This window comes from Penaeus vannamei, chromosome 28, assembly GCF_042767895.1.
Source record: "Penaeus vannamei isolate JL-2024 chromosome 28, ASM4276789v1, whole genome shotgun sequence".
In the NCBI taxonomy this organism is placed as follows: Eukaryota; Metazoa; Arthropoda; class Malacostraca; order Decapoda; family Penaeidae; genus Penaeus; species Penaeus vannamei.
In genome coordinates this window covers 7,236,621-7,249,031 of record NC_091576.1, presented here as the reverse complement: position 1 = coordinate 7,249,031, position 12,411 = coordinate 7,236,621, and the positions used below count along the sequence as shown (strand labels likewise).

Sequence of the window (12,411 nt, the reverse complement as noted above, 5' to 3'; positions counted from 1 at the left end):
CAGCTCCTGTTAATCCTTAGAATACACAAAATGCACACACACACACATGTATATATACATATATATATATATATATTTATTTATTTATATATATATTTACATATATATATTTATTTACATATATATACATATATATATTTATATATATATACATATATATATTTATTTATATATACATATATATATTTATATGTGTGTGTATGTGTGTGTGTGTGTGTGTGTATGAGTGTGTGTTTGTATGTGTGTGTTTGAATATGTGTGTTAGTCTGTGCATATATACACATATATACACGCATATATATACACGTACACATACGCACCCATTTGTAAACTGGTTATCACTTTGCTTAATTCTGAAAAAAAAAAAAAATAGTCATATTTCTCAACATAATTTAAACACTTCATACATCCTTAGATTTTTTGCTGTACGTAATTGTGAAATTTATTTGAACCTGTGGTTAGATTTTGACTAAAAAAAGACTTTTTAAGCCTCATAGCAATTGCTTTTCAAGACCTGGGAGCCACTTGTCACTGAGGTGTGTGGGTAAATATGTGTTTGTGTGCGTATGTGTGTATATGAATATAAGGTTTTGTCTGTGTTTGTGTGTGTGTGTGTGTGTTTGAATGTGTGTGTGTGTGTGTGTGTGTGTGTGTGTGTGTGTGTGTGTGTGTGTGTGGTGTTTGTGTGTGTGTGTTTGAATGTGTGTGTGTGTGCGTGTGTCTGTGTGTGTGTGTGTGTGTGTGTGTGTGTGTGTGTGTGTGTGTTTGTGTGTGTGTGTGTGTGTGTGTGTGCGTGTGTGTGCGCATGTGTGTGTGATTAAAAGTGTTGTGTATGTATATAAATACATGTGTTTGTGTATGTGACTAAACATATGTGTTTGTGATCGTGTGTGTATGTGTATGAATATATGTGTTTGTGTGTATGTATGTGCTGACATATGTGTGTGTGTGTGTGTGTGTGTGCGTGTGTGTATGTGCTGAAATATGTGTGTGTGTGTATATATAAATATGTTTGTGTGTGTGTGTATAAATATGTGTTTTCGTGTGTGTGCGTGTGTATAAATATATGTGTTTGTGTGCGTGTGCGTATTTGTATTTTGCATATTGTAAACTGTTCCATACTTCCATGTTTGCAATTTGCTACATATACGAATAAATGTATGCAGATAATTCCTTCCCCTATGATTTGCATCTGAAATCAAAATATTTGGAAAGGAGCTCCTGAATATCCTACAAATTTCCGCGAATAATCAAATCTAAAAACAATTTACGAACCATGAACTCCGTGTAGCAAAACATGCTCAAAATGAGAACACGAGATATTACAAAGGAAACATAGCCTCATTCAGTGAAGAAGAATACTATACAGATAATTGGAGTATCAAATAATTAGAATAATAAACATAAACAAAAACACACGATGAACCTTCCTGCTAAACTCAACAAAAAAGCGCTTTTCCTCAGCCCTCGCAGCGCACGGGTTGGCAGCCCTGATTGGCGAGCGGACGGGCGCTGTAAACAAAAATCCAAGATGGCGAAGGACCAGAAAGTGTCAATGCCCAAAGAGGCGCAGGTTATGAGCGCCATTCTCAAGGATATGGGCATTACGGACTACGAACCGGGAGTTATTAACCAGATGCTTGAATTCACTTACCGTAAGTACCGAATTTTATAATATAATGGAGTTGTGGTTGAGGTTTGGGTGGAGGGTTTTTTCGGGTCTAAAAATTCTGAAAATTTACTGATAATTGGCTTTATTTGTGTATTTCTACGTTGTAAAGATTATCGAATCAGGTTTGGGTATTTTTACAGTTGTATGAATTAATTGCGTAGGTATTAGTTTATTCTGATTAACTAATTCCTCAACGGTACCGGTAAGCATTTCCAACCCCAGAGAAAAGGTCATTTTTTTAGTCTGACACAGCTATCTGATTTTGCAGTTATTATTCCTTGCTTCAAGTATTCACACTGTGGTATGTGTGAATCTTGTTATCACATATTATATAAATGTAAGTATTGGTGTTAACGTATACAGTGACTAGACCCCTTTGAGATTAAGCCCCCTATTATCCCAGCCAAGTGGACTGCGACGATTTCAGCATCATTGGACTCTTCTCACTGTCTACATTGCAAATATATTGGTTTATCACAAGAAAACCCCACTTTAGGATCAAACTTGGCCCCAGTAGCAGAGGAGGGAATGAAAGGTTCCATGGAAAATGTGGGGTTAAATAACACTGATAATATGACACATACAACAGGGGGTACGACCCATGCATTATACATTACAGGTACTTATTCATTGATGAGTAATTGGATGTTGTCCATTTAGTGTATTATTAATGTAAAATAACCCCGCAGTTTCCCAGGAAACTTTTATGCCCTACACTGCTATTGGCCCAGTTTGTCACTAAAGGGGGTTTCCACAATAAAAGCTACATATTTTTATTGTAGACGACAAGAGGAATTGAACGATACTAATATTGTCGTGTTCCACATGGCGGACATATTCCAAAAATTTACCTTCCAGCCATTCCTGGGAAATCCACAAACATCACCGTTTGAACCATAAACCTTCCTAACCTACAGGCTTCACACACACATACACACCCATCTAGTCAACAAAAGTTCGTATAGGAAGCTTTGCCCCCAGGCCCCCACCCGATTGCAGTGAACTTACTCTCTACATGGCATTTGTCACAGCTTATTTTCTTCATTTTTAATGTTATTTTAACTTAGTATGGACACAGTATGGTAGGGGAAATTGAAGATGATATTCTTGTAGAGGACAAAAAGTTGTAGTTATTGGCACAAGAAATTATATGCAGACATGAAAGATATTGCTACAGATATGGGAAAGAGGTCACTGAAAATGTCGCTCACAGCCTTAGACCTTTCATCTTCTCAGGTTTCCGCTCTATCTTACTGTACATATGAGTTGAAGACAATTTTTCCTGGAAGGTGTTGGAGAGCAGAGCCCCCATCAACCCATCCTTGGGCTGTACAGGCACGCCCAGTTACAGCAACTTAGATTGTAGTATAAATTTTGTGACGTAAAGCTGGGGACTTTTGTATTGTAAAGAATGACCTTGTTTTTTCTCCTGTGCAAATTATTGCAGGTATTAGTGAGTGTAGGTTTCCTCTTCGATTATTGAAGTGGCTTAACATTTTCCTGTAAATGTATGCTTAAGTATTACGTGTTGCATAACTTGTATTATCAAAGTGAGAAGGTAGTATATAGAGGAAAAGTGTCTTATTTGGAAAATTTTTGGAATACCTTCACATAACTGATCTCAGTTATTTTGGTCTTGATGGATTACTCTCACTCTTTACTATGGAAATAAACTGAAAATATGCCATGGAAACCCCGCAGTACCCACAATCTTAGCCCTGGTAACGGGGGAGGGCATGAATCATTATATAGTCAAATGCAGGTGGTTGTGCTCCATGCATTCCACCCCCATAGGGGCCTATTGCCCCCCAACCCCTGTCCTAGACTGCAAAGAATCCTCTATGTTTGAACAGCAGGATAGAGTGTTGGACATACTTGGTCTTGGGCACTCCTGTATGCTGGCCATGCACTCTACCCTGCCGTGAATACAGGCGTGTTATTTGTCTTCCATTGCGGGGTTGGAGACTAGCAGCCCCTCAATAGCAAAATCATCATGATTGGTGGTGGAAAGGTGTTCCGAAAAACTACCTCTTGTGTTTGATCATTCTGTCTATTACCTGCTATATTTACCTTGTACTACATGGCTGTGGGATGCAAACTATATTGGGCTCTCTGCTCCTGGACCTCCACTTGATTGCAGTGGACCTACTCTCTGTGTAGCATTATTCGGAACTAATTTTCTTTATTTCTGATATTTGCCTGTGCAGATTATTTCAAATATTGAAGAGTTAAGTTTTACTCTTTTTCCCTATCCTAAATACTCTCTGAATCTTATTGCCTCCCAAAACCTTTGTGCCCTTGTGGCGAGTCCCTCCTGTAAACCTGGCCTTCAGCCCCATTTTCCAAGATTGCATGTACCCATCATTCCTGTCCTCAGTCAATTTTTTCCATGAGACTGTATTCCTGTCACCTGGAGCTCAACCAAATTTTTTTTTAGATAAGGTGATGGTCACGTCTTCCAGATCCAAGGGCCTAATATCATTCATGAGGAACTTATCAAGCTGTATTTTGGCAACTCAGTAATCAAATAGCAAAGTGTTAGTGTTGAAAAAGTTACCACTGCCATAGGAAAAAGGGAGGTAAAAGGGAGGGTGAGTTGGAGGGTGAGGTACTTGAGGACTATAGTATAGTTATATTTCTCAGCCTGAAAACCAAAATATCCCAAATGTTCCCCAAAATCAAATTTGATTAAAAGAGAAAGAAAACTGTCAGAAAAAGGTCTTTTGACATTTCACCTCCAAATTTCTTCAAAGATACAATTTACTTATATCTCATTATTTAGTTGAAAAAGGACTTATTTACAGGCATAAATAAATGGTACAAATAAGCATTTGTGCACATATAAAATTATACCAGGGACTAGTACTAACTTCCTGCTAATATGTGTGCTACCTGAAGGTGGATATATTTCTTATATTTGATCACCAATAGAGATTATTATGACATGGAATTGCTCCTTGATAAAAATAGTGTTGCTTGTTGTAAAAACCCTCCCAATATCTTGCTCATTGTTGTCATGGGTGGGCTTAGGCTACGGAGATTGAGGTGTAGTTTAGGGGATCACTCCTACCTTGGGCCTCAATCCTTGCTTCAACCAATTTTGCTTGGTCTTTTGTTCTGTCCTTTCCTCTTCTATGTCATGTTCATCCACTTTTTCTATCCCATTCCTAAGGTGTAAGAGGTGAAAGGTTGAAAGGCTGGCTTTGTGTCAGTCATGAACAGCCTTCGGGAGCCAAGGCATAGTATTCCCTTGGTTAATTGCCTAGCCCTTACACCTTATGGGGACCCTGAGGGGTAGACCATTTCTTTTCCCCATTTTATTCAGGCTCACTATGCCCAATAATGAAGATTCTCTTTCAACAGTACCTCCAGAAACAAGTTAGCAAAGTTACCTTTCGCAGATGCTCTGACTGTTCACACCTAGTCACAGTTGCATCTGAATTCCAAGCTCGTACGCTATCTAGCCTAACTAACCTTACTGGCAAACCCATTCCTGCCGAACCTCACCCTTCTTAATATTTGTACTGGAACTGTTTCTGTCCCTCCAAATGCTTGTCCCATCTACAACAAGGACTGGTCAGACTGAAAATGACCTATTTACCTGCCTTGCTGAATATAATGCAGTGGCAGTACAGTGTTACACCGTTCCTCCCAGAGGCCAGCGCAAGTCCCATCTCAATATTGCCAAGATTGGCTTCTGTAGACATGACCTCCCCCTTGAGGTTTATATTGGTGGATTATCCTACCATGTTTGACCATATCAACCCCTTCCTCATCAGTGTCAGAAATGTTGGCGTTTTCGTCACCCAGCCAAACACTGTCGCTGCACAGGCCGCTGCCTTCTTTTTGCCCATCCTGGTCATGACCATTAAAATTGTCCTGCTCAGTCATTTACATGTGCCAGTTGTGGAGACTCCCATAATGTATTTTATAGGAGCTGCCCTGCCTGTAAGCTCGAATGTGAGGGAGCAGTCCTCAGATTTAAACTATGCCTCACTCTACGTGAGGTCAGACAAGAAGCATGACGACGAGGTTTTTCTCTCTCAACTTATTCCAAAGCAATCCTTCGCTCTGCTCCCTCACCATCTTCACAGGATATTTTTGCATCTCCTCCAGTATTTCTCCCATATACCCTAAACCATGCTACGTTTACTCACAATATATCCCAGTTAAATATGTTTTCGTCTAAATCCAGATACTCCAATCTCTACCACTTTCCCGATACCTACCCCTCCTCATCGTGTTATATGTCGTACCAAACAACCTAAACGATCCACTCCACCCTCTCCTACTACATCTTCTCTTTCACCTTCCTCTTCTTCTGCTCCTCAGATATCTATCTCCTCTTCTCCTCATAAGAGAACCTTTGTTTCTCAGTCCTCTTCACCCAACTCCCCTCAAGAAACCCTTGAAGACCTCCAAAACTTCCTAAAGATGACCCAAGGGAACACTCCACACCCTCATCCACCCTATAATTCTTTTGTTCCTACTCCTACATTTAAAGTATTTGCAGACATCCATCATGATCATCTTCAAGTTCCTTGCACCTTTCTTCCTCCTACACCCTCCTAACATACCCCTCTCTCTCTACTGCTCCCACTTGAATATTCACACAAATCCCTTCTATCACAAGTGTCCTTCTCCAGACCCCTCCCATCCAGACATGCTTTCTGATACTTCACATCCTTCCCCAGTCCTTTCTCATCCCCTGAATTATTCTCCTACGTCTCCAACAGTCGGATATAATGTAATTCTCTCAATCGCTCTACCCCTTAACCTTTCCCATTTTACTAATCCTTGATCTACTTCATTTACTTCCCTCATTTCCCTTTTTGTTGCCATACTTTCCTATAACACCCTCTAATCTTTGACATCTAACACTTTCCCTTCTCCCCAAATGATTCTCCTACTTTTCCAACAGCCATCTCAATTTTTTAAAAATATTTTTCCTATACCTTCCCCAGTGACAGATACACTATAATTCACTCAGTCGTCCTACCTCCTTAATCCTCCCCTGTCTACGAATCTCTGCTCTAGTTTTCACTGCCATACTATCCTATAACTCTCTTTAATCTTTGACATCTAACACATTTTATTGTAATCTTTAACTCTTCTTTATCCTTTCTGACACAATACTTTACCATAGTGCTATATAACCTTTGATGTCTAGCACATTTATTTGTTTGAAACATTAAACATTAAACATTGTTATAAAAATAGACTGAATACTAAGGACAGGTAGCATTCTATCTGTCAAGTCTTCTAGATTGTCTTTACACTACTAGTAGAAATGAGATCAGCTGATTAAGAGAACACATTTCCAAGCAACCTATAATTGGAGTTTGTTTCGGAAGTGCTTCTGGTAATAATTTTATGTTATAAAGAAAATAGAGTTGACCACCATACTAATCTGTTTGTATTTTGCCAGGAACCTTCAGGTACTCTGTGATGGAAATGTCAGTTCACAGTGGTTATTTTAGGGACGTTTACTTAAAGAATCTGTGCTTCAAAACAGATACTATCCCTATCACTTGTCAAAATAATTTTGCATTCTCTAGTACTGTGGTCCTCAAATGTAAGATAATTGGTAGATAAAACTCTCCACCTTTGGTAAGGCTTTACAGTCTGGTTACCTGTACTTAGAAAACTTGTGTTGTGAAATTTGTGCATGCTGTTATTTTTCTTTATAATCCTAAGTCTTTATAATCCTAAGTAGGTAAGATTATCATAGGTTTGTTTCTTTCCTCTGTGCACAGCAGTAAGTTTTATATTTTCAGAACTATTGAAGATGAAGCAATGTATGTTCATTACTTTCACAGTATTGTCAGTAGTGTAGAAGAGCAATAGAATATATAAATATCTTAAAATGCTGATCATAAAGCAACTTCCTTAAATTTCAGGTTATGTGTCCCAGATCCTTGATGATGCAAGGGTATATGCCAACTATGCTAAAAAGATCAAGACAATTGAACTTGACGATGTCAAGCTGGCCGTCCACATGCAGATGGAAAAGTCTTTCACAACTCCACCTCCGAGAGATGTGAGTTCAGCTTAGATCTTACATGTTATATATTTCATTTTGAATGGAAAAACACTCATCCGTGTTGGTACTATGGGAGAAAACCCCACAATGCACAAATTGGATTTATTGAAATATACGAGACAGTTTTGGAATCCTCCTGGAACGTGATAGATTCCAGGAGGATTCTGATACTGTTTTCTCATTTATTTCAATAAATCTAATTTGTTCATTGTTTTTTTATTTTATTTATCATGTTTCATTTTATTTTTCATGTGCAGATTCTTGTCTGTCATTGTTTTGTTGATGAGATCTCTTCACATACTTTTTTATATAACAGAAAATAGAAATAGATATATAGAAATAGATTTTTCACTTTTACTATGATTTTTGTTTCTTGATTAAACTGAACTGAATGTCAACTTTGAAAACTGCAATGAATAAACATAAAGATTGAAGAAGTACAGAAGAGAAGCTGGGGATCACATACACTAGAAGTGTAGAGTTTGATGCTTCCTTCATGAAAGAAATTGATTACTTAATTGATTAAATAATGTATAAAATCAAAGGAGATACGACTGCAAAAAGCAGCAGATTTTTTTAAAGGTAAACTTTATTAGTTGTTCCTACATTTTCCATTCATAATATTGTCATTATATACATTTTATTTAGAATTCAATTTTATCATACATTAATAGTGTAAGATGTCCAAGGTGAAGTATGTTAGAATGATTAGATAAACATCTTTGGTGATTGTAGTTATAAGGTTAACTTGATTGTAACAGGGAATACAGGGTTCTCATGCATCCTTAAAAAGTCTTAAATGATTTTATTGAGATGTAAGGCCTTAAAAACTTCAAATGGGACTTTTTTGTTACAGGTCTTAAAATGTCTTAAATTTACCAAGGCACATCTTTGTTCACGTAAATACATATATTTGTTACTGGCAGTCACAGTTGCAATTCACTCAATTGCAGAGCTCTATGCAGCTTGATCGGAAATCATTTGTCAACAAGATTAGAACTTGATCTTTGCTGATGGATACAACTGTTTACTTATAGGCCGTGTAGGGGGGGTGGGGGAGGAATCTGGCGCGCAGTCTCTCCGAGTGGCTGTGTAAAAATTATGTTGGGGTTAATTTTTTATCTTGGTCACTGACACGACAAGTAGACCTCCAAATTATGGGGGAAGTCTGCATTCAGAGACAAGTGGCTCCAGGTATAAATAAGTAATTGTGACTTGGCCCGTCAGATTTGTTATTTATATAAATTTTGTCCAGTGGGCCTTCTTCTAAAGGCTCTGTTACCTTGGATATAATATACTGTACAGTACGCCATCTTTTCCTTGGGACATCAGTCGTTATAGCATATTGTGTTTAAGAGATTGCTTGTCTCTGAATTTTATTATGTAACTTACACCTGCAGTGAAGATATATGACAAAGGATTTCATATTTCCTAAAGCAGGGGTAATTCATCCACATGATTGGAAGTTCCATATCTTAGTCTGCTTTAAGTGTAGTCTTTTTGTCATAATCTAACCACAGGTTCAAATAAAAATTATTATTATTATTATTATTATTTTTTTTAAGGATGCAAAATTTTTGTAACTTGAGTTACACACACACACACACATGCGCACACAGACACACATATATATATTTACATATATATGTAATCTTTGTTTTATATGTACCAAAATGGTAAATAATAGGCTCGTCCAGAGAGCATATTACCTTGATTTATATGATCCATTTTCAGTTGTTGCTGGACTTAGCAAGGACCAGAAATGCAAACCCATTGCCAGCAATCAAGGCTAACCAGCATGGTATCAGATTGCCACCAGATCGTTATTGCCTCTCTGCCTGCAACTATCGTATTAAACCTTCGAGAAAGGTTTGTATATGGGTGCATTTTGGAGTCAGATTGGTTATGAAACAGAAGGCAGTGTACCATGGAGATTTGTAGAGATACATGTATCATATGATTTTGGAAAAAATTTAATTCTTGCCTTTCCCCATTTTTCCTCCCACAGAAAATCTCTGGCATTTCAACTAGTGGTATAGGGACATCTGGGCGCCTAACTCTTGGCTCCACCAACACAAGTATGAAAATCAGTGCCACTCCCATGAAGCCCACGATCTCCATGGTGACGACAAAGACTGGTAACACCCAGACGGTTACCTTAGTACAAAAACCAGCCACTGGGATATCCTCAGGACCCACACAGAAGATTGTCAGTGTGAACAGGCCTGTGTTTAAGGTCACACCTGGACCCCCAGGTAAATTCTTGTGTAGTGTTAAGGACAAAATGGGGTATTCATCCTATTGTTTATATTTTTATTGTATGGTGGTGTGTTATAATGATTATGCTTTAATCAATAACATTTCGTAAAATGATCAGTCAGACCAGTTTCAAAATTGTTTGTAGGCAATGCATGTACGGGATAAACATAAAGGATAGACAAATATTGAGATATACAAATGGCCTTTTGCAACACATGAAGGAGTTGTACATGTAACTCTTCTCATGTCTTATACCTGTCTGCCAAGAATTGAAACACATCCATACTTAAATAGCTGACATGAATATTGTAGGAAAATGCTACTTAAAATTTTCCTACCTGTTACTTTGCATTATGAAATTAAGATTTCTTGTTCATAGAATAAATAAAATTGTAGAACAATGAAAATTATGGACATGTAGGCTGTGCTGGTTTGAATAATGCATTGCTCTACTTTTTGAACATCAGTAAGTCACTTCTTTTCATAATTTGACCATGATTAACTAATTTACTGTAGCTTAGGTCATCTATCTTTATTATAAGAAGTACATAACAGAATTAAGAATTTGACATGTCTGAAATAGATTCTTTGAAATTTAAGCAGATTTTGACAGCATGCTAAATGTAAAAATATTACTTTGGTATCAGTATGTTGATTATTAGTACAGTAAGAGGAGAAAGTGTCTGAAGATGTAATAAAATCAGTTAAGCCCTTAGTTTCCTACATATTAATTTATAGTTACATGAGGAATGTAAATGTTCTATAAGTTAGGTTGCTTGGACTGATGGCACAGTCGAGGTTAGGAAATATAACTTTATCTCATTTTCACCACGGAGGTTGTTCTCCCTGTGACTTGTCTTGTCCTACAAATTGTTGTTATGCACTGCAACTGAGTTGTAATAATCATAATACACAGAATTTTTTCTCATTTATTCATTCTCTCTTGTAAAATAGGATTTCATAGACTGATAATAGTGAGGAAAGGAATCACCAGAAAGAATAGGTTAATCATTTGATTTTCATCTAGCACTATTTTGTGATAATGAACAAACATCATTTCAGGTGGAAGCACACCCAAGATTCAGCTCTCTGCTGGGAACAGCAACGTCATGATGAATGTCACCTCAGGATCAGGACTAAAGATGGAAGTGGATTCTTCAGCCAAAAGAAAACGGGAAGATGATTCTGATAGTGTGCAATAGCCTTTATTTTCTCTCTTTGTTGCGGAGAACTTCTTAATGGTGTGTTGTAGATTTTGCTTTTTTCATTTTAATTTTCTTAAATATGATTATGGTTTGTTCAAAGTTCTTTCATGAAACTGAATACAAGTTTTGAATGTGAGTAGCAATCTGTAGACATGTCTTTTAGGAATTAAATGTAGTTCTGTAATTACAAATGAATGACATGTCTAGATTAGGCTGGATGTAATTAAGATTGTGTTGGTTGTCTGTATTGTGTAAACCTTTCTCAAACTGTAATGTTTTTGTAAAGATCTTGAATAAACAAATATCTTAATGAACTCCTTTTTATTCTCAGATAAGTGAGAGGAAACTTACATTAGGGTGTTTTTATTTCTTGCCAAGACCCACTCAATCCCTTGCCCGTTGTTGTTGGTGGGGGGGGTTTTAGGAGACGGAGACTGAGACCCATTGCAGGGATCTCCCCTGCCTAGGGCCTCAGCCCTAGACTCAACTAATTTTGCTTGGTCTTTTCTCCCTCCAGCTCTTTCGTTTCTGTCCCTTCTACTACCTCTTTTCTAAGGTGTAAGAGCTGTGCTGAAAGGATGAAAGGCTGACTTTGTGCCAGTCCTGAACAGCCTGAGAGAACCATGGGCACGGTATTCCCGTTTTATTGTTTAGCCCTTACCCCTCAAGGGGACCCGCAGGGGTGAACTGTTTATTTCCCCAACATAGCCAAGGCTCCCCAAGGCCATATTAGAGGCAATGAGGCTTGCCCCTTCATCAAATAGCCCCACCGATTCAAACTCTCCCGGCTCCCTGACCCCAGGATCTCCCATGATCACGACTCTGAACACCACAACTACTATCCATTCCTCAATGCCTACTAGTACATTATCCACCCAAGTCGAGACTCCTACTCCCCCAACTTCTTCAACTTCATCAACTCTTCCCCCACAGCCTTCTTTACCAATCACCTCATTTTCCCTTATTACTACCTTACAGCCTTATTCTCCATCTCTCTGTAATACTACCCCCCTCAACAATACTCGCTCTTCCACACGGCCTAGCCAAATGTGACCGATTTTTCGTGATCCTTCCCAACAGCTCCTTACTCAGGCAACACGCTTCTTTCAACAATCTCCAAGAGCAAGTGGGCAGAGTCTCCTTCCGTACCCAACCCGATCATTCCCGTCTCGTATAGTTACATCTGAAACTGACGCTACAGCACTATCAAATCTAACTTATTTCTCTGGCAA

General features: G+C 38.0%; 1 protein-coding gene across 1 annotated transcript; it reads left to right on the top strand.

The window, feature by feature from the left end:
• The first annotated feature begins 1,497 nt into the window (after nucleotides 1–1,497).
• Taf9 (TBP-associated factor 9) lies at nucleotides 1,498–11,489 on the top strand. The gene is made up of 5 exons (XM_027364545.2): nucleotides 1,498–1,655; nucleotides 7,573–7,712; nucleotides 9,450–9,584; nucleotides 9,724–9,970; nucleotides 11,037–11,489. Exons 1-5 carry the CDS (start codon nucleotides 1,532–1,534, stop codon nucleotides 11,174–11,176), a joined length of 786 nt encoding a protein of 261 aa, XP_027220346.1. The 5' UTR covers nucleotides 1,498–1,531; the 3' UTR covers nucleotides 11,177–11,489.
• Nucleotides 11,490–12,411: the final 922 nt, after the last annotated feature.

Bases quoted from the DNA above. Each gene is read 5' to 3' on its own strand.
- Taf9 (XM_027364545.2), top strand. From the start codon at position 1,532: ATGGCGAAGGACCAGAAAGTGTCAATGCCCAAAGAGGCGCAGGTTATG. The intron at 1,656-7,572 runs GTAAGTACCGAA...CTTAAATTTCAG, and splicing joins GATGCTTGAATTCACTTACC to GTTATGTGTCCCAGATCCTT. The intron at 7,713-9,449 runs GTGAGTTCAGCT...ATCCATTTTCAG, and splicing joins CAACTCCACCTCCGAGAGAT to TTGTTGCTGGACTTAGCAAG.